The sequence below is a fragment of the Camelus dromedarius genome, chromosome 8 (genome assembly GCF_036321535.1).
Source record: "Camelus dromedarius isolate mCamDro1 chromosome 8, mCamDro1.pat, whole genome shotgun sequence".
Classification (NCBI taxonomy): domain Eukaryota; kingdom Metazoa; phylum Chordata; class Mammalia; order Artiodactyla; family Camelidae; genus Camelus; species Camelus dromedarius.
The window spans coordinates 41,501,422-41,521,436 of NC_087443.1; the positions used below are offsets into that span (position 1 = coordinate 41,501,422).

The 20,015-nt window shown below is 44.0% G+C and overlaps 1 protein-coding gene across 2 annotated transcripts in view; it reads left to right on the forward strand.

Moving 5' to 3' along the window:
* The window catches only part of CCDC6 (coiled-coil domain containing 6), a 105,506-nt gene that overhangs the window by 80,393 nt on the left and 5,098 nt on the right, over positions 1–20,015 (forward strand). For both annotated transcript variants that reach the window (XM_010985772.3, XM_064488154.1), the window contains exons 4-8: positions 2,146–2,249; positions 4,086–4,246; positions 8,396–8,552; positions 10,958–11,058; positions 19,631–19,755. In XM_010985772.3, the coding sequence (XP_010984074.2) occupies positions 2,146–2,249; positions 4,086–4,246; positions 8,396–8,552; positions 10,958–11,058; positions 19,631–19,755 (648 nt within the window). The remainder of the gene's footprint in view (positions 1–2,145; positions 2,250–4,085; positions 4,247–8,395; positions 8,553–10,957; positions 11,059–19,630; positions 19,756–20,015) is intronic.

The following is a 20,015-nucleotide window of genomic DNA, read 5'->3' on the forward strand; positions in this document are numbered from 1 at the left end:
TCTGCATACTCTCAGACTCACTAAGCTACCCCCAAGAATTTGCTGGATAATTTACCCCAAACCCTGCTTTCCCCACAAGATCCCCTGTAATTGCTGGTTGGATGGGACGCAGCTCTTCTGGCCACTGTGGTGATTGACACCCATTCCTCTCCTGGCAGTACCACTTTTCCTGAATCACACCATCTCCCAGCTCTGAAAGGTGGATTTCGATGATTTCTCTTACTGCTTCTAGCTCTAAAAGTCTCTAGTGAGCTAGCCCAGACTAAAGACAGCTGCCATCTTGACTGACAGAAAATGATAGAGTGGGTGGCCCTGGAAGGGACATCAGATGTCATCTAGGCCAACCTTCTCACTGCATAGATGAGGATGTTGGGACTCAAAGCCATGAGTACCTGCTCAAAGCCACACATCCAGTCAGTTACACATGCATAAAGACAGCTTTGTCTTGATTTTGTTTTTCAGAATTGATTAGCATGATGCATGATGACTCTGAAATTAAGTGTTTAGTGGGCGTAAGTCTCTTTACCAGGCATCTCTACTACAAAGTGATGCCTTGCTTGAATTTTTTCCTTACCTACCGAGTACCCCCCTATTATGTTTTAGTTAAACATGGGAATAGAATCCTTAAAGGGTAAATGCCTTGGAATTTTGTTTCTTTAAATAAATGGCTAAGAATTGTGCTTCAGAGCTTGTCCCAAAATTTGGTCAGCACAGAGAATCACAAAGTTTCTTAGGCGTTCCACGAGGTCTTCCCAGGATGCTCCTTGCCGCGGGTACGAGCAGTTTCACGTCTTGAGGAGCGTTTGTTCATCAGCCCGCTCCCAACTTCACAGCACAAAATGCTTCTGACTTACTCTGAGCCCTCTCGCTTCTCCATGCAAAGAAAAAAATGTCTTTAAACTGTACTCTGAATTGCCTGTGTGATCTTGGTTTACTTACTTGTTCGGTAAGGTCTCCGGTGGGTGCTGTAAGACTATTTTCTCCATGGGATTGGTGTCACTTTACTGTATATACAGGAATCGTTGATTGGTGAGGAGCTTGCCTCTGTGACCTGCTAAAGGAACATAAAATCTGCTACCTTGACATCTCTGCAGCTGTGCAATCAAAAATAATTTGTTGAGTCAGTGGTTGAAAAGGAAACTCGCTGTTGGTTGACGAGACAGCATAGGGGCAGTAACCTAGTCTTTTTCTCTTAAAAAAAAAAAAAAAGGAAAGATTCCTGTTAAAATTACTTAGTTTCTCCAATGTGTAGACAAGTACAAAGAATGATATAACACATTCCCTCTGCCCATCACCATGAAGTCTAGTTACTAGTGCACTTTCTGTCACCCTCACCAGCCCTCTTTTTCTTCCTGTCGCTTTCACCCTCTACCAAAGTAGGTGATGTATTTGTTTCATTTACTGTGTTGACTCACTAAGATGTAAGTTCCCTGAGGGCAGACATTTCTGATCTGTGCTTCCCTGCGACCCCCCCAGTTACCCAGTGTCTGGCATTGTTCTTGTATTTGCACACTGCTCTATATCAATCGAGGAAATGAGTTTTTCCGCATTTTCTTTTTATGAAGTAGAATGGAGTTCGGGGTGCCCTCCACAACTGCCTACCTTCCCCCAAATCAAATTTCCCTTCTTCCCTACCTCTCCCGAGGTGACCAGTATTGTGAATTTTGGTGTTAATCCTTTCTGTGCTTGTTTTTATATCTAAGGATGTGTGTACCTATTAACCACTGTGTAGAACTGTCTTTTAAGTGTTTGGGTCATTTTTGTAAATGGTAATACAACCTTTCTGGTTTAGCACTGAACTGCATGCAGGACTGGGGGACAAACCCAATAAGTTCTGGGATGACTGGTAAGCGGGACTCCTCAAACCCTCTTTAAGGAAGACTTTCCATGTGCCTTGAATAAATGCTGAAACAAATGTGATTCATGCACCAGACAGCAATTAAGCTTTAACGACAAAGAGTGAACCTGTCTGGGTTTTCTCAATTAAAGTTTAAGAACTAGATGCGCTTAATGTGCCTGCGCCAGAAAATTGGCCATTTCTTTACAGTTTTCTCCATTAAAGGGGTCCTAATGGTCCAATCGGAAAATCTAATTAAGAGTTTAAGTGGCCTACAGTTCTCAGTGAAACTTTCTTCCTTCCTTTAGTTGAGGCGAGAGAAGATCGACCTTGAAAATACTTTGGAACAAGAACAAGAAGCCCTAGTTAATCGTCTCTGGAAAAGGATGGATAAACTTGAAGCCGAAAAGCGGTTTGTTTAGTTGTGCTGTTCACTTATGGTGGGGGGGCAAGGGGGTGTCTGGGGCACTGTACCTGGCATGACTGAGGCGTAACAGTGGGACAGTTTAATTCCTTGGTTGCTGCATGTCATTTTAATTTGACAAGCGGAAACAGTTTTGAAAGCCTTTGAACTATCCTCATGTCAGTCACTTCTTTATAGTTCTCTCTCACTGTCCCAGCAGAATTTCTTTCACTTGGTGTTAAAGGCTATGAAGAAATTAGTTAAGGAGCTATGAGCTAAGGAACCTTTGGCTTGTTCTGGTAGATGGTTGTAGTTTCAGGTTTTGAACATGTTGGCCTCCCCAGCTGTTCTCTGAAGTTCTCGGGTTTATCGCACATCTCTAGAATGGACTTCGTTAGGAAGGCTGAGATTTTAATAGAAAAATTACCGTCTATGTATTTTAAGACTTGCTATAAGGATATATTTGTACATTTTAAGGTTCTGGTTCTAAATGTTAAATATATGTACAAGGATGTGAAATATTCAACAGCACGTATGTCTTGAACCTCTTTGTGCAAGATCCAGCCAGGCCCTTATGTTTAAATATTGTGTACTTTGGGGTATATGGAGCAGGGCTCCAAGAACGGCAGGGAGGTTCTGTAGGTGGGGGCGTTGGGGTGGTGCAGTAAGAAAGTTTCTTTAAAATGTTCATCCGTCTTCTTCACCAGGATATTTTGTTTGCTAACCAGAGGCGTTTTGCCATGAGTGTTTGGTTTGGATGAACATCCATAAGTAAAATAATTTGTTCATCTCAAGATTTGCAGCATTTTCATACCGTGAAAATGATTCAAGCTGTGGGTGAACCAGCTGTTTTGTATTATTGTCGGGGTAGTAATAAATTGAATCATGAAAAGTTATGTAATATAATAAATGTAGGGAACCATTATAATATTTATCATACTAGTTTTCTCAACAAGGCCAGGCTTGAGGGTAATCCACAGCTTGCACTTGGGCAGACTTAAAGGTAAAAAGTTAAAAACCAAACTAAACCAAAAACTTCCCGACAGTTTATAAGAGGGGGCTTAGCGATCTGTTGCCAGTCTGTTTTCCTCTGCAGAAAGCAATTGGAGGTGTTAGATATATATATTTTTATATATATATAATATATCTAAGTACCAAATTATTGCATTGAATAATACGAAATTGTCATTTTGTAGAATATATTTGAATATTAGCATTTTATGTGCTTCAAACTAATAATAATTTGTAGAAAAGGTGGGACCCCCAATTATTAACCCACTAAGTTTTGGTTTTGGTTGTTTTAAATCTCTTTACCTTTGCTGAGGCCAGAAGCAAAGGGTCTTCAGTCTAGTTAGCAATGCCCTCAGGGCTGGTTTTTCAGGAGGTAAGTTTAGAAGTCTCTTTATGGAATGCCACCCTCCAAGGAGATGTATAGTGTGCAGTTCATAAGTTTCAAGTGGAAAGCAGTGAGAGAGTAAAATTCCTTCAGTATCTCCATTCCCTCAAACCCAGCATGTGGACCATTTAGTCAGCAGATCATTCTGATTGCCTAGTGTATGCCAGACACCCTCACTGGAGATTTATTAGTAATACTTAATTACCTGTGGTCATTTAAAAGGAAAAAAAGAAAGTGGATTCTTCAGCTCTGCCCTTTGACCTAAATAAATACCAGGTAAGGGCAGTGAAGAAGTTGATAGAAAATGGGCAGAGGGGTTAAACAATTTGGTAGATTCTGGCGATTAACGGGCCCTTGCTATTAAAACAAACCTTCCCGGCTAGAATCTGGGGCCTTGTCTTTTAAAAGCAAACTGTTTTTCATTGTTGGAATTTTTCTTTGCAACAAAGAATCCTGCAGGAGAAATTAGACCAGCCGGTCTCTGCTCCCCCATCGCCTAGGGACATCTCCATGGAGATCGACTCTCCGGAAAACATGATGCGGCACATCAGGTTTTTAAAGAATGAAGTGGAGAGGCTGAAGAAGCAACTGAGAGCCGCCCAGTTACAGCGTACGTAGCCTTGGCTTTGCTGGTGGTGTGTCTGCAGAATTCATCCACTTACCAAATACAGGATTTTACTTACACTTTGAACGTGTGTAAATCACATTCATAATGTATTTCATTGTCAGTACATACTTCTGTAAGTCTGTCATCCTGGAGTAGATTATTTTTAAAAATATTGTAGTAGGGCAGGGCAAGTAGTTTAGAATTCTTCTGGGAAATAATTCACGTAATTTCAGGAGGGCCCAGAATCACAGAAACTATTTCTAACTTTCTCCCTGGTGTTCGTCTCTCCGATTGTGCTAACAGAAGCAGGGCGGGCGACCTCCGTGTGCTTCGGGGACATTAAGGCAGAGAATAGTGTTTATCTACGCTACTACCAAAATTCCGTCTCAGCTAACCCTTGTTCATGGTACTTTTGGAATTTACCCTTTTTATTTTTGGAAATCAAAGCTGCACCCACAGTAAACATCTCTATATACAAATATAGTTTGATCCCTGTGCAAGAACACCCCGAGGATAAATTCCAGAATGTGGATTTGCTGAGTCAGATGAACTGTGCATGTAAAATTTTAGTGATTCTTATCTTATGTTTTTGAATCTTGAAGTTCATTGCAAGTTCTGTTCAGTCGTGCATCTGGGTGGGTACATGAAGATCAGCCTGGGAGCTCCTACTGCTGCTGTAACAGATGAGCACAAACTTAGTGATTTCCAACAACACAGATTTATTTTATCACAGTTTTTGGAGGTCTGAGGTTCAAAATAGGTCTCATTGTGCTAAAATCAAGGTGTTAGCAGGGCTGGTTCCTTGTAAAAGGCTCTAAGGGAGAATCTGTTCCCTTGCTTCTGGAGGCTGTCTACACCCCTTGGCACATGGCTCCTTCTTATAATCGGTGTCACTCCCACCTCTGCTTCCTTGTCTCACCTTTTCACTCTGACCCTCCTGTCTTCCCCTTTTAAGGACCCTGTGATTACAATGGGCCCAGCCACACAATCCAGGATGAGTTCCCCACTCAAGGCCCTTCATCACATCTGCAAAGTCCCTTTGCCACGTAAGGCCACTTGTACACAGGCTTCAGGGATTAGGCTGTGGACATATTTGGGGGTCCAGTATTCTGTCTAACCCAATACAGGTTTCTGGGCTTACTCTAGTGGGGGAGCCTGGTCCTCTGTATTTTTTTAAATAGAGGTGATTCTGATAGGTACCCAGGGTTGAGAACACTATGTATGTGGGTTCTGTGAAAACAAATCAAGTTCTCAAATGCTGGTTGTCTTAGGTGAGGCTATGTTTTGAGTTTCTGTGGTGTTGGACAGACAGAAGTCTTTCAGCACCGTTTGAACTTCTTTCGGTGCTGTCAGTTGACATTTCACTTCCTGGTGCAGACTTGCCTTGTGCTCCAGACACAGTTTTTAGAAGACATTTGGGGAGAATTTTTCATTCTCACTGCTTCCTTCCTACTTCACTATTTGGTCTTCGGAGAGACTGCAGATACCAAGAGAGGCATTGATGGGTGCGACTGCAATTTGGTGAGGACAGGGGTGCTGACCCGGAGCTGCAGCACGCGGCATGGAGCCGCTCACAGTTGTCTGGGTTGGGTTTAGGGGTTGGGTTTTGAGGTTGAGTTCATGACTTTTCCTCCTCCACCTGCCTCAGCCTCGTTAGGTCAGATAACCTGGCCTCCTTTGAAAGCTCCTGGGGCACTTGGCCCCTCCCCACCAAGTCCAGCTGTGTCTGAACTTGAACCCTCCTCTCTGAATAGGTTCTCAGCTCTGGTTGAACATAAGAATCCCCTGGGGAGTTTTTGCTGTACTACTGAAGAGGTGTCATCCTGAGGGATTCTGATTTAATTGATTTGGCGTGGGGCCTGGGCATCCGTATTTTCTAACTACACACTTGAAAGGGAAGGCAAAATGTCCAGGCCACCTTTGGATCATACGGGAACCAACTCTTTGGAGCTGTCTGGAAGCCACCCTCAGTTGACGCTGTCTTTGAATGTTGTGAGATGGCTGAAGACGGAGGAGATGGAAGCACGGCCCCTAGTGTGCGAGTGGAGGGAGGAAGATGACTCAGGGGTGTAAATCCAGGTGCCAGCAGGGGGCACCCAAGGCATGCCATGGTGTCCGCCCTGCGCCTGGGTCTCTAGCACCTGGAGGCTTTGGGGCTGGTGCCTGCTCTATGCCTCTGGCTTCTGGGCTAATAGCTGAACAACCAGGAAGTCTTCCAGCCGCCACTCCTGGTGACTGATGTTCTTGGCTATAGATCCTTGTCCAGGGATCGCCGCTGCTGGTTCCCCTAGATGCTAAAGGATTGCCATTTTCTTTGAAAGTCAGTGTTTCCTCTTGAGCAATTATTCTTGAAGCCTCATGAATCCTCAGTTCTGTGAAGCTTCCCTATTTATGGAGAAGAAAGGCAACCTTCTCTGACAGCCCCTTCTACTTCTAGAAACAGTAAATACTCCGGGAGGCCAATCTCTTGCCTCCTGTAGAGCAAGTGAAAAATTCTGCACGTGTGCATATTTGAGATGAAATAATTTAAATCGTTTATATTAAAAGTGTGCTTTGTAAGCATTTTCCCAGCATGCCTTCAATTAAAGAGATTTTTGCATCTGGATTAGACAGCAGGGTTTCTGGTTATGTTGAAAACAGCCAAAAAGGATTTAGTGTTTAGTGCACATAATAGTGCTTAATAATTTTGGTATTTTCATTTGAATTTCTAAAATAAGAATACTCAAGAACTCATTGATTCTGTGACGGTGCTATCTTGGATATCACTGAACACTTATCCAAAGTCATTATTTGCTAAGAATGCCAGACCTCCATAGAGTTGCTTAAAAATGAAACTAATTCAGTGGGCTTGGGAGTTGAAGTAGGGTCAGTTTGTGGGAGAGAAATGGTCAGTGTGGCATTGAGTGCCTTCCTTTCTACAGTATGAAACAGTGTCCCGTGGGACTGTCTCTTTGACGTGGTCATGGCCACTCTGAACTTGTAGTTGTTTTTCAGAAAAGAGAAGTAGATGGAGATTTCACCTTTTCCAAGTTCATTGGCTGAGACGGAAAAGGGGAGGACACGAGAAGATGGGTAGACGCTGAGTTTTGTATTCAGGTTATTTTGGTTACTTAGTAACAACATTCTGTCTAAGGTAGACCAGATAGGGGTGGGGTAGGGAGGAATGTCTTGTTACCTTTATTGCCAGAGTGTGTTTGTGCCACAGAACCCTGCATGGAGTAACTCAGATGGGCAGGGGTTACAGCAGCTCTAGGTGACTCAGCAGGAGATTCCAGGGCTTCGTGAAGATGTCAGTTCTGCATTCAGATTCCTGGGAAAGATAATCTGGCTGGCTTAGCCTGGGTCCAGCGCTGACCCCGGGACCCGTCAGCTCTGGCCTGGAGGCCAGTGCTGCAGCAGAGACCTCTACTCGCAGGGCAGCTCCCGTGGAAGGGGTATCTGTCATAAAGAAGATGCCACCCCAAGAACCTGGCTATGTACAGGTCTTTACGTGCTGTCGGACTCAGAAAGACCATGCATAAGTCAGGGAAACAGAAACATACACGAGAAATTAGACTTCATTGAAATACTGATCTAAGTTGTTCACTATGTCAGTTTCTAGTTTGATGAAAAGGTTTATAACCGTTACCCAGCGCATTGAGTACACTGGTTCTGTGGCCCCTCTACAGTGCCCTGGGGGTGCGCTAGCAAGTGTGGCCGATGGGTGTGCTCCTGTGGGTGACCTACCCCACTGTGTCTGCAGCAGATTAGGTGCCAGGAGGGCAGCCTGTGGGCTGAGCCTGTTTCACCAGTGGACTCCCTCCCCTCTCAGCTCCCATGGTGTAGAGAGAGCCCTGGTAGCTGCTCAGTCCAGATTTGGCTGCAGCTCCACCATTTCCTCCTCTATGCAAAGCACCAGAGAAGGCGAGGAAGTAGTGAAGATGCCTGATCTCCCAGCACTGCTTTTCATATTTTTTTCTGAATGCAGATTGTTGGTAAACCTCAGTACTTGGAATGGACTTTAAATCCAGGTCTCAGCTGTTTGTGGGAGAGTGAGAATGACTCTCTCCAAACACTTCTCTGTCTGTACCACAGGGGCTGGACGGCTGTCTTTTTAAAGAGAGGAGTCTGATGGCCCGGACTGTGGTTTAATTGAGAACTCTGGCTTTTCAGATTCCGAGAAGATGGCCCAGTATCTGGAGGAGGAACGTCACATGAGGGAGGAGAACTTGAGGCTGCAGAGGAAGCTGCAGAGGGAGATGGAGAGAAGAGAGGCCCTCTGCCGCCAGCTCTCCGAGAGCGAGTCCAGCTTAGAGATGGATGATGAGAGGTGCGTGTGTGTCTAACGAGCGTTGGGGAAGCACTAACAAGAGCCCAGCCTCTGGCCTCGCTTCACATCCATTAGACGTCAACAGAGGTGGCTGAAACGTTGATTTTTCGCAGTGGTGAATGCTGTCGCGTCCAAGTGGATGCCAAGAATGGGATAAATGAAGATTGACCCTTCTCCTTAAACACAAAACGATGGAAAAAAATTGCTTTTCCGAAATTACTTGGTGGGAGAGAAATGGAGGCGAGTGTTGTATAGAGGCAGTGTTTACGTGTGTTGTGGAATTCACCTAATCCTGCCCTGTTTAGGGCATGGGAGCGTCTTAATTCATAGATCTGGTGAGCAGGCGGTGGGAAGCCTGAGGAAGCACTTGCCTACGCAGGGTGATGGCTCTGCAGGAGGCAGGTGGGGGCTGTTGAAAGCCGGAGCCTTTGCTTTTGTGCACTTGGGAACGTTGGAGCTTCCTGCCACTACTTTTCCATAGTAAAACTAATGCAATGAGTTTATGTGCTCAAGCCTCAACATCAAGTCCCCTCATTGTCCCGCTGAGAAATGGGCTGAATAAGGGAACCATCCTTTAGTTAACTAGAGAAAATGTCTCTGTTTCTTCCTCGTCCAGATTTTCCTCTCCTTCACCACCCACCCTCCTCCCCTGTGCTTGGGAGCGAGGTGAGTGTTAGGATTCAACATCCCATGGGACTGGGCAGCCAGTGTCTCGGACCAGGTCTGCCGATGGCCGTGATGACTGGTACTGGCTATTGAAACTTGAGACCACGTGAGCAGTATCAGCTGATCCGCACTCAGGCTCTCTTATGAAATAGATCCAAAAGGCCAACAGGGCTTTTGATTAACTTTCTGTGGACAGTGGTAATATCATTTCATGAAAAACGGAAGATTTTCTATAATGAAGATCTACTTTTATAATTTAAAAGAATTGTTTTATAAAAACAGACTAACAGATCATACTATTTTAAATTTCTTCCTCATTTGAAAAGAATAAAGATGATTCTTTTTCTCGAAAGTTTATGTTACAAAACTATCCTCCTTAACTCTGAATTTCACTCTTCTGTTTCTGATGGTGTTTCTCTGAAATTCTTCCCTCTAAAAACAGTTGTACTAAAAACATCAGCTAGAATAATACATAGCTTATTAACTACCTTAAGGCACGGAGCAGACCGTTGGTTGGCACACACAGCACGTGGTGCTGGGTTTTTAGAAAGACACCCTGAGGTCACACTTCTCACTGGGGTGACAGTAGCTAAAGCTACTTTAGGTTTGCAGACAAATATTTTTTTTTTCAGATCTGGTATTCACTCCAGAAGCTTTGCCTTACCTTTTTAGATCAGATTATCCCAAGTAGGGTACAGCTGCCCCATAAAGACTTCTCTGCCCTCCTTGCTGGGAATGATGATGTCTTAAGTGAGAGAAGAAAAATAGACACCTGAGACATCTGTGGGTGTGTTTAATTCCTTGAAGATCAGAGGCTGTCTTAGCTGCGTAGCTGGCTGGAGAGTACCAGAAGTCCGCCCTGGTGGCACCATGGTGGCCTGCACCGGGGAGGGCGGGAAGAGTGAGTGGGAGTAACCCGAGAAGTGCAGGCCCAGCTCGGGGTCGGTTTCCTTGGAGGGGGAATAATGCAGCGTAGAAACGACACTGACAGAACATCAGGGCTGAGATCGTCCCTGGGGTGGAAATGCCTGTGCACGTGGCCATTCCTTCCTTTGGCCATGCGGCCTGTGCAGGGTCGCTCATTAGGGAGTCTCTCGAGCAGAACTTGCTGCTCGTCCGCTCTGTGCTTGTCACAAAGTCAGGTCCGATATGACTTCCGGATCCAGGAAGGAGACAGACACGGCACGGGGCTACCTGCAGTAAGTAGGTGCTTGGCCCATGCATCTTTTATTACATCCTGCATTCTGACGCGTGAATGTTTGTTCAGCAAGGCCTGCCTTGTAAACGATTGGCATGCGGTTCACAGGATCACATACCTTTAAGCTTTAATTTGATGACATAAATCTCAGAGGGCTTGTTCGTGTTTGCCTTTCGGGTCACAGTTTAAATGTAGCCACTAGAACATGGATGTGTCTGTGGTTCCTGGGACGGTGGAGGTGAATTTCTATGTAGCTGTTGTGTGATGGCGGGAAGCCTGGTCCTCTCTGTTGCACGGTGCAGCTCTATCAGCAGGAAACACCCCAGATTTCCTGACCTATAGCCCTGGGAGAGAGCTCTGCCCCGCAGTGGAGCAGTGTGACCCTGCAGGCTGTTGTTTCGGGTCTCCTAGCTACAGCAATCACATTCTAAACACTCAGGACTTTGACCTCAAGATGTGAACCCCAAACATTTTCTCATAGGAGCTTTGTTCAGAGCTGTTGGAATGCAGGCTGTTCTAACCATGCCTCCCCTCCTCTTAGGTATTTTAATGAGATGTCTGCACAAGGATTAAGACCTCGCACTGTGTCCAGCCCGATCCCTTACACGCCTTCTCCGAGCTCAAGCAGGCCGATATCACCCGGTGAGTACGTGCTCTGGCCTCCTTCTGTGGCGGGTTTCTGCTGCATGTAACAGGCATCGCTGAGTGTGCTACAGGGAACATACAAAAATCTTGTGAACAGATTGGTCATGTGTTCTCCAGAAACATCAGAAACAATCAATACTATCATGAATGAGTGATAGTATTAGCTTGAAATGTTTAAGCATAAATGTTACAGTGCCAACTGGTTTTCTTTTTCTTTTTTTCTTTTTCTTTTTTCCTTTTTTTTTTGTAACCAAAGTAATTTAACTCTACAAAACCTTTTCAGAAAGACTGTCGTTGACTATGAGGTCAAGTGCCAGTGGAGCGACAAAAACCTTGAGTAGATTCCTAAGATGCATGAAAACAAATCTTATGGATTCTCGCATTATATTCTATATACATTATCTCAATTTTAGCTTCAGAATAATTAACCCAGGCATCATGTTAAAAATGAGGAAGCAGTAGATGGCTGCTCTCTGTCTATGGAGTGTGTGTCTACTTTTAGTTTGAACTAAACACCCAACCCTGCACCTTTTGGCCTTTCTTTCCTTCTGAGACAGCCTGCACTCGGTCTATGGAGTGTACATCTTTCTAAATAAATCTACTTTTACTCAAAAAAAAAAAATGGGGAAGCAGTGGTTCAGAGATTCAGTAGCCACGGGTCCCATGGCTGGGAGCGGGCAAGGCAGGGCGTGCCTTGTTTCCAGAGCCTGTGCTCTCTGGAGCATGAGCAGCCTCCTAACACTTGCAGCGATGGGTGAGGAGGCTTGGCCGTAGGAGGCCGGCCGTGCAAGAAGGAGCTGGCTTTGCTTCTGCATCTGGCTTTGCTCTGAGCTCAGAAGCCTTTCCCTCAAAGGCATGCTTGTCTTCCTCTGACCCCGAAAACTCTCTCCCCAGGGTCTCTGGCTTGGTACCAGCACAGCGTGGGCCTTTTGGGCCAGGAGGGCAAGTAAATGATCCAGCAGGGAAGAAAGAGGAAGCGGGGGTGGGCGCTGGCGAGTAGAGTGAGGGGAGGAAAGATGAGGTAGCTGGCCAGCGGACTGTGTCTTGTGACCCAAGTGACGAGACTGATCTTCTTGTGCTCGCTGGTAAACAGACTTTCAACAGAATTGGGGGGGAAAGTGGGGGGGGGGGCAGGGCGGGAGGCAGAGGGGCAGTTTCACAGCAGAAAAAGTGGGGTGATGGCATGGAAGGGTGGCAGCAATCAAGGTTTTGTGGTTTTGGACAGGAATGCAGCTTCCTATTAGGTGACATCTCATTTCGTCTTTGGTAATAATGAGACCAGGGGAATGCCCTTCAGGTGGACGGAGAAATGGGGCAGTGGTGCCAGCGGCTGCAGAGAGTGGGACGTAGAGATGGCGTGCTTTTATGAGTTTAGGGTCCAGCCCAGCATGAGCTGCTGTGACTTTTTGGTTTTTAAGAAGAGAAATTAAAAAAAAAAAAATCCAACTCAAAGTGTGCAGCTTTTGTCCACTTCAGGCCAGCATGCTCCCCAGCATCGCAGGGCGGAGTGAAGAGGTTGGCCGTTTGCCAACGAAGAGGACTTTCTCTGGTGGGTCAACAGCATGATCATCACTCTTCTTCTTGCCTGAAGGATGTTTCTGAATGTTTCTCCTACTCTGCAGTGGCCGTTAGGTCTCTCCAGAAGCTTCTCTTCCTCGCTGCTTCTCAGTTCTCCCCAAATAGCGCTTGGGTTTCATTACCAGGATAAAGGTCATCTTTGCCTTCTGATTTATGCGTGTAGAAGGAAGTCATGAGTTAGGAAGAAGCAAGATGGGGGGTGGCTTTTGCAGTCGGTAGTGACGCTGATTCATATGAAGTATAGTTTAATGTTGTTTGATTTGTTTAAACCTAAAGAACTCTATAGAGGTTTGTAATTTTCAGTTCGTTAAATATAATGTTGTGGTCACTGAAGAAAGAAAAACGAAAGTCAGACCGTGGTTGGGAGTATTAACTTCTATGGTAATAAATACTCGGCATCTTACTCCTTGTACAGAATTTTGGCTTTTACTGCCCTGGTCCCTGTAGTGTGGGCTTGCTTGTATAGGCAGGCTATTTGGTTTTCCCTTAAACTACATCATAATAGGTAACACTTAGGGGTTTTTTTTCTTCTTTCAGCCAGCCTAGGTGAGAACATTTGTGTCCTGTTTTAAGTTCTGTAATATCATCAGAGTAGATTTTAATCTCCTATTTGGCAGTGGAATTACTCCTATTTTAATCTAGTCCATTGCTGTCTTATACATAATACACATTAGCAAAATCTTCTTTTCACATTAGTTTTTATTGGAAGAAGTTGTGGTTCTCAGCATTAAGAATTTCTACTCACTTCCTTAGTGGAATGATGCTGTTTAGGTCGTTTTCATTTCCATTTTAAGCATTTCGACTCTTCTTCCTCCCTTATCATTTCTGCTCGACGTTGGCAGTCTTGCATTCTCAGCAGCTTACTGGGATATTTTAAGTGCTGTCTCACAATTTGATTGAGAGGTATGATTCCTAGAATTTATGAATGGTCCTCTTCTTGATTGTATGTGGACTTAGGGAGACATGTGTAGGTTATATATGGGGACAGTATTACTTTTCAACAATTGTTTTTCAGATTGTTCACTGTTCTATACAGTCTGAGTTGTGTATGTAGTCCCAGTTGGTGTGCCTACATCAGGCATGGGGAATAATGAAGTTTTTAAAAGGGGTCTACACCCTACTAGCAACAAGCATACCTATCGCCCAGATCTTGGTTTCTAATTGCATTCTCCACTGAGAAGAACTGGGGCTCCATGTAGCAATGGCTGTTCCTAGGGCCTGGGGCAGGGAATGCACGAGATGAACCTGGACAATCTGGCAATGCCAGAAAGTAAGTAGGAGCTCAGAAACAAGTTGAGGGTTGTGTCCAAGAGACCCAGGAGCTGAGAGAGCTCCCAGCGGCCAAAATGGGAACAACTGGAGCTATAAAATAAACAATGTAATATTAGATGATAACCCAAACATAGAACAAATATCCATCAGTTCACACTGATTATTAAATAAGTGACTGAATAAGTAAATAAATGAGGGAGAAGAGATAAATCTCCCATATAGAAGAATTTCAAATAATTTGCATAGATTCTCTATCCTCAAGGCAGTGAAATAGCTCCCCACCCTAAGTGTGGACAGAACATAGGGAATTCTTTCCAAAGAATACAGTATGAAAGGGAGGGAAAAGAGGGCCTTCACAATGGAAAGTCTCGGCGGACACTGCCCCAGCCTGGTGGGCAAGGTCATCTTCCACAGTGGTCAGTCATGTCGGTGATGCGTTCCCTTGATAAGTGATGAGGAGGGCACTCTACCTCTGTGGTCTTCCTCCCCCAAACCCACAACCTCAGTCTACCCATGTGGAAAACATCAGACAATTGAGGGACATTCTGTTTGTGACAAACTGGTCAATATACCTTAAAACTGACAAGGTCATCTAGAAAGAGGAATATTGAAGACCTGTCTCCGCCAGGAGGTGCCTCAGGAGACATGACAGCTAACTCTAACATGACATCCTAAGTGGGTTCCTAGAACAGGACCAGGACACTAGGTAAAACCTCGGTATGGACCTGAGTTAATAATAAGGCATCAATATTGGTTTATTGGTTATGATGAAGGTACCATACTAGCATGAAAGGTTAATAATAGAGAATCCGAGTATGTGACATGCAGGAACTCTCTGTATTGTTTTTGCCCCTTTTTGTAAACCTAAAACTGTTACAAAAAAATTAAAAATTTATTTTAAAAAAAGCTACTGAAACAGATGAGATCACTTAGTCATGGAAGATAGAGGGAGAAGAGAAAAAACCCTCCCATCTGCTCCTGAAGTGACTCTAATATTTAAAGGTCAAGTACAGGAGGAAACCTGGCAAAGGAAATGGGACATTGCCACCAGGGAAGGGGAAGGAAAGTAGGTGTACGATGTCCCTGGAGTTAAGACACAGCATTTCAGTGAGGGGAGTGGTCAGCCCTGTCCGTCATTGCTCTGAGGTCAGGTGAATTGAGGAGTGGAGAATAGCAGTGCGGCTGGCAGCACGGGAACGCCGCTGACCTTGGCAGGAGCAGCCTCGATGGAGCGATGGAGACAGAGCCAGATGGGGAGCGTTAACGAGGAAGTCGTATCTCTAGGGTATGAAGGTTTATAGGGGTGGTGCTTTCATGTGTGACTTATCAAACTAAAATATCTTCCAGGGAAAAAAAGGTGCCTGCCTTCAGTTGGTTCTACATTGTTTTGTTTTTTGTTTTTAGCAAAGATTTGTTAGAGGAAATTTGGAGGCAGTCAGACAGGCATCAAGAAGCAGAAGTCAAGTCACCCAGAATCCTTTTATCCAAGGGCAGTGTTAATAGTTCAGTGTTGTTTTCAAGTGTGCCCTCTCCCTGTCCCCCACTCCTCTTACAGGTTTCCTTTAGGTAGTTGGTTTTCTATGGATGGTACATGTCTGTCTCTTGCTTCATTTTGCTTGGTGTTTTTTGGTCATGAATTGCTTTAGTGAATCATTTTGAAAATTTGCAGTCTTGAGCTTGTGGACAATGAAATAAATCTTAAATAAATTTTTACTTAATGCACTTCTGCATTTCTGTATCAGAGCAAGAGCAGTTTATTCCAGCACTAGCTTCACAGAACCATCGTGTTCTATTCAGGAGGTGTTTTCAACCTAGGTTTTGGGGGGATTCTTATCTTTTATTATACTCCTGGGCCAGAGGATCAGATGCATGATGATTAGAACTTAAAGGAAAACAAAACTTAGTAAGACACGATCTCTGGCAATTTTATGTATTTTATATAACTAAAAAGTTAAGTAGTCGTACCGCCACTCAATCACAGGTTACCCAGCAATAAAAAGAAATTAGCTTAATACGCATAGTAACTTGGATGGATCCCAGGGGTGTTTTGGTGAATGAAAAACTAACCTCAAGGGGTTATAGACTACGTGATTTCATTTCTGTAACGTTCTCAAAGTAACAAAGTGACAGTGATGGAGAATAGATCAGTCGCTGCCAGAGGTTAGGGTTAGAGGGAAGGTGTGACTGTTAAAAGGACTAACACAGGGGAGTTTCTTTGTGGTGATGTGATAGTTCTGTATCCTGATTGTGGTGGTAATTACTTGCCTCTACACATGCGGTGAAATTACATTGAACTGTACACATGCGCGCACACACGCACACACACGTGTGCGCGCACACACACACACAGTACGTTAGAAACTAATGAAATCCCAATACAGCCTGCACCTTAGTCACTAGTATGAGACCAATGTCAATTTCCTGGCTTTTGACCATATGCTGTGGCTCTGTAAGCTGTCGCTGGGGGAATCTGGGTGAAGGGTATGCAGGGACCCTGTAATATTTTTGCAACTTCTTGTGAATCATAAACGATTTCAAAATAAAAGGTTATGATAAAATTAAGTTACAATGTTTAAAAGGCTAAATAATTTTAAAAAGAGACTCAAAGAAGAAAGCCGTGCCAGCTGGGAGAGCTTTTGAGCTGGGCCTTGAAGGAGCAGTTTAGCGAGCTGGAACTTACTGAGCCCTCACTTTGTGCCAGGCCCTCATTTTATCCTCACAGCAACTTAGGAGGGCACTGTGATAATCCCGTTTTACAGTTGAGGGGTCTTCTGTCCACTGTCACTCAGCGCCATGAGGTAAAACTAGAGTCCAAGATGACGTGACAGTCAGCTCTAGATTCTGGGCTCTTTACTCCTTCAAAGGCTGAGTGAGGTCCTGGTGGACAGGGGAGAAGGAGGGACCAGGTCCTGTGATAAAGAGAAGACAACAGGCAAAGGGCAGAATCAAGATCGGTAAGTTTACTATGGTTCTTCTCCCCGCCCAGGAGCCCTGCTCCCCATAGATCTCATTCATCTGATTTGGGGTCAGGCGAGGGCTTTGATACGCGGTACTGCGAACAACTAATCTAGACCAAACCCAGATAGTTTGGAGCCAAATGCAAGCCTTTCTAATAGCCCAAGAGGGATTTTTTTTTTTTTTTAATTTAGGTCGGCAATAGGAAGTCTTTGAAGATTCTTGATTAGCAGTTTAACACATTCATAATTAGCCTTGTAATTTTGGACAATAGGCTTAATTTTATTATTGCTTTTTAAAATTACAGATTGAACCCCGTGAGCTTCTCTATCTGGGGATGAGGATTCACTTTCAAAGCCTTTCTCCTAAATGTCATCATTTTCATAAGAAATGAAATTAGGGTTGTATTCCCCTAAGGCTGTTTAAAGAAAATCTCTTCTCTCCCCCGGCTGAACAAAGTCCTTGTGATACAAACAAAAATCACAGTAAATGACCACTTAGCTCCCAAAGACTTGTGTTTTACCCTGGACCTCCATTTCGTAAATGGGAACCCAAAATCCACAGTTGGAAATGGAAATAGGTCAGATAGAAAGCAGCTCTAGGTGACAGTCAAACCAAGAAATAGAGGGGAGAGTGTAGCTCAGTGGTAGAGTGCATGCTTGGCATGCACAAGGTCCTGGGTTCGATCCTCGGGACTGCCACTAAAAAAAAATAAATAAATAAAAATAAACTTAATTGCCTCCCCCACCCTAAAAAAAAAAAACTTAAACTGCAAAAAAACAAGAAATAAAATCCTTAACATGAGCTGTTGAGGGCACAGACAAGTTCTGGGACAGGACAACTGAAGGTAGAAGGGGCACTTGTGGCATATATATGGCTTTTGTTTCCTTCATTGAATATCCTGAAGTTGCCAGGTTCTCACTGGTGCTTTTTATTTGCCTTTGTGGCTGCTAAACACACACACACACACACACACCCCCAGACACACAGTGGTTGTGTCTCATTATTACCACTGTATCTTTTCACACTTTCCCTTTTCTTCCATCTGATTTTTACTTCTTTACTCTATTTTTTCCACTTTATTCTCATTTCTTCTCACGTCTTCTGCTGCTTTTGTACATCTCAGTTGGACTCTTGTCACGGCTTGACTTTGTTTTTTTTGTTTTGTTTTGTTTTAAGTTGAGATAAGAACGCTTAGCATGAGATCTACCGTCGTAACAAACTGTTAACCACAATTCAGCATTGTTAAGTAGGCCCAGTGTTGTGCAGCAGATCTCTAGAACTTACTCTCATATAATTGAACCTCTGTGCCCATTGAACAGCAATCCCCTGTTTCCTCCCCTCCAGCCCCTGGCAGCTACCATTATGCTCTCTGCTTTTGTGTGTTTGACCGAGACACCTCATGTAAGCGGTATCATGCAGTATTTGTCCTTCGGGGACTGGCTTCTGTTAATTAGCATGAATTCATCCGTGTTCTCTTTGAAAAGAATTTTCTTCTTTTTAGAGGTCAAATAATGTTCCATTGCATGTATATACCATGTTTTCTTCATCCACTCATCTGTTGATGAGCATTTAGGTTGTTTCTACATCTTGGTTATTGTGGATTATGTTTCAGTGAACATGTGGGTACAGATTTCTTTTCAAGATCCTGATTTCAGTTCTTTTGGATAAATATCCAGAAGTGGGATTGCTGGATCATATGGTAATTCTACTTTTAATTTTTTGAGGAACTTCCATACTGTTTTCCACAGTCGCTGCACCAATTTGCATTCCCACCGGCAGAGCACGGGGTTCCCATTTCTCTGCATCCTCATCAACACTTACCTTTTCTTTTCCCTGATGAGTAGTTGATTAGTGATGTTGAACATCTTTTCTTGTACATATTGGCTGTTTGTATGTCTTTAGAGAAATACCCTTTTTTTAAAAGTTTTTTTGGGGGGGTAATTAGGCTTATATATTTATTTTTTTTAATGGCGGTACTGGGGATTGAACCTAGGACCTTGTGCGTGCTAAGCATGTACTCTACCACTGTGCTATACCCTCCCCCCTGGAGAAATGTCTATTTAAGTCCTTTTAAAATTAGATTCTTTGTTTATTTGCTGTTGAGTTGTAGGGGTTCCTTATATGTTTTGGATACTAAGCCCTTTTCTGATATGTGGTCTGTAAATATTTTCTCCCATTCCATAGGTTACCTTTCTGTTGATTCTTTCCTTTGCTAAGCAGAAGCTTCTCAGTATGATGTAATCCCGCTTGTCTGTTTTTGCTCTTGTACCTGTGCTTTTGGTGTCCTATCTAAGAAATCATTGCCAAGACCAATGTCATAAATGTCCCCTGTGCTTCCTTCTAGGAGTTTTAAGGTTTCAGGTCTTATGTTTAGGTCTTTAATCCATTTTGAGTTGATGTTTGTGTGTGGTGTAAGATAGGAGTCCAGTTTCACTCTTTTGCATGTGGATCTCCAGTTTTCCCAGCACCATTTGTTGAAGAGACTGTCCTTTCCCTGTTGCGTATTCTTGGCACCTTCATTGAAGACCATTTGACCATTTGTGTGAGGGCTTATTTCTGGGCTGTCTATTTGTTCCAGGGCTTGGCTGTTCCATCCCTTGTTATCCATCCAGCAGGCCATTGGGTGAGCCCACTGCTTCTCTCATCTGTTTTCATTTTTGTGGGTAACTAAGAACTTCTGCATTTTACAGCCTCCTAGATGCTTGAAGACTCCAGATAATTGAGTTTGAAATAATACATACAAATTGTTGTTCTATTTCAGGTCTCTCGTATGCAAGTCACACAGTTGGTTTCACACCACCAACTTCACTGACTAGAGCTGGAATGTCTTATTACAATTCTCCAGGTCTTCACGTGCAGCATATGGGAGCATCCCATGGTATCACAGTGAGTATCCCCAGGGCAGGAAGCAGCACTGATGGTGGCAGCAACCGGTCCTCCGTGGGAGGCCAGCATTGATGTCCTTGGACATGCACCTTTCTTCCCTCCTGCTGTCAGTTCACCTTAAACTTCTAGACACCTCCCAGCAGTCTGATACTGCATTCTGGTGCTGAAACTAAAATCCTTCCCAGGACGCAGAACTTCACCTTCACTTTCTGTGAAAAATTGCCCTTTGTGAAACATAATTTGAACTCTGGCCAATGCCT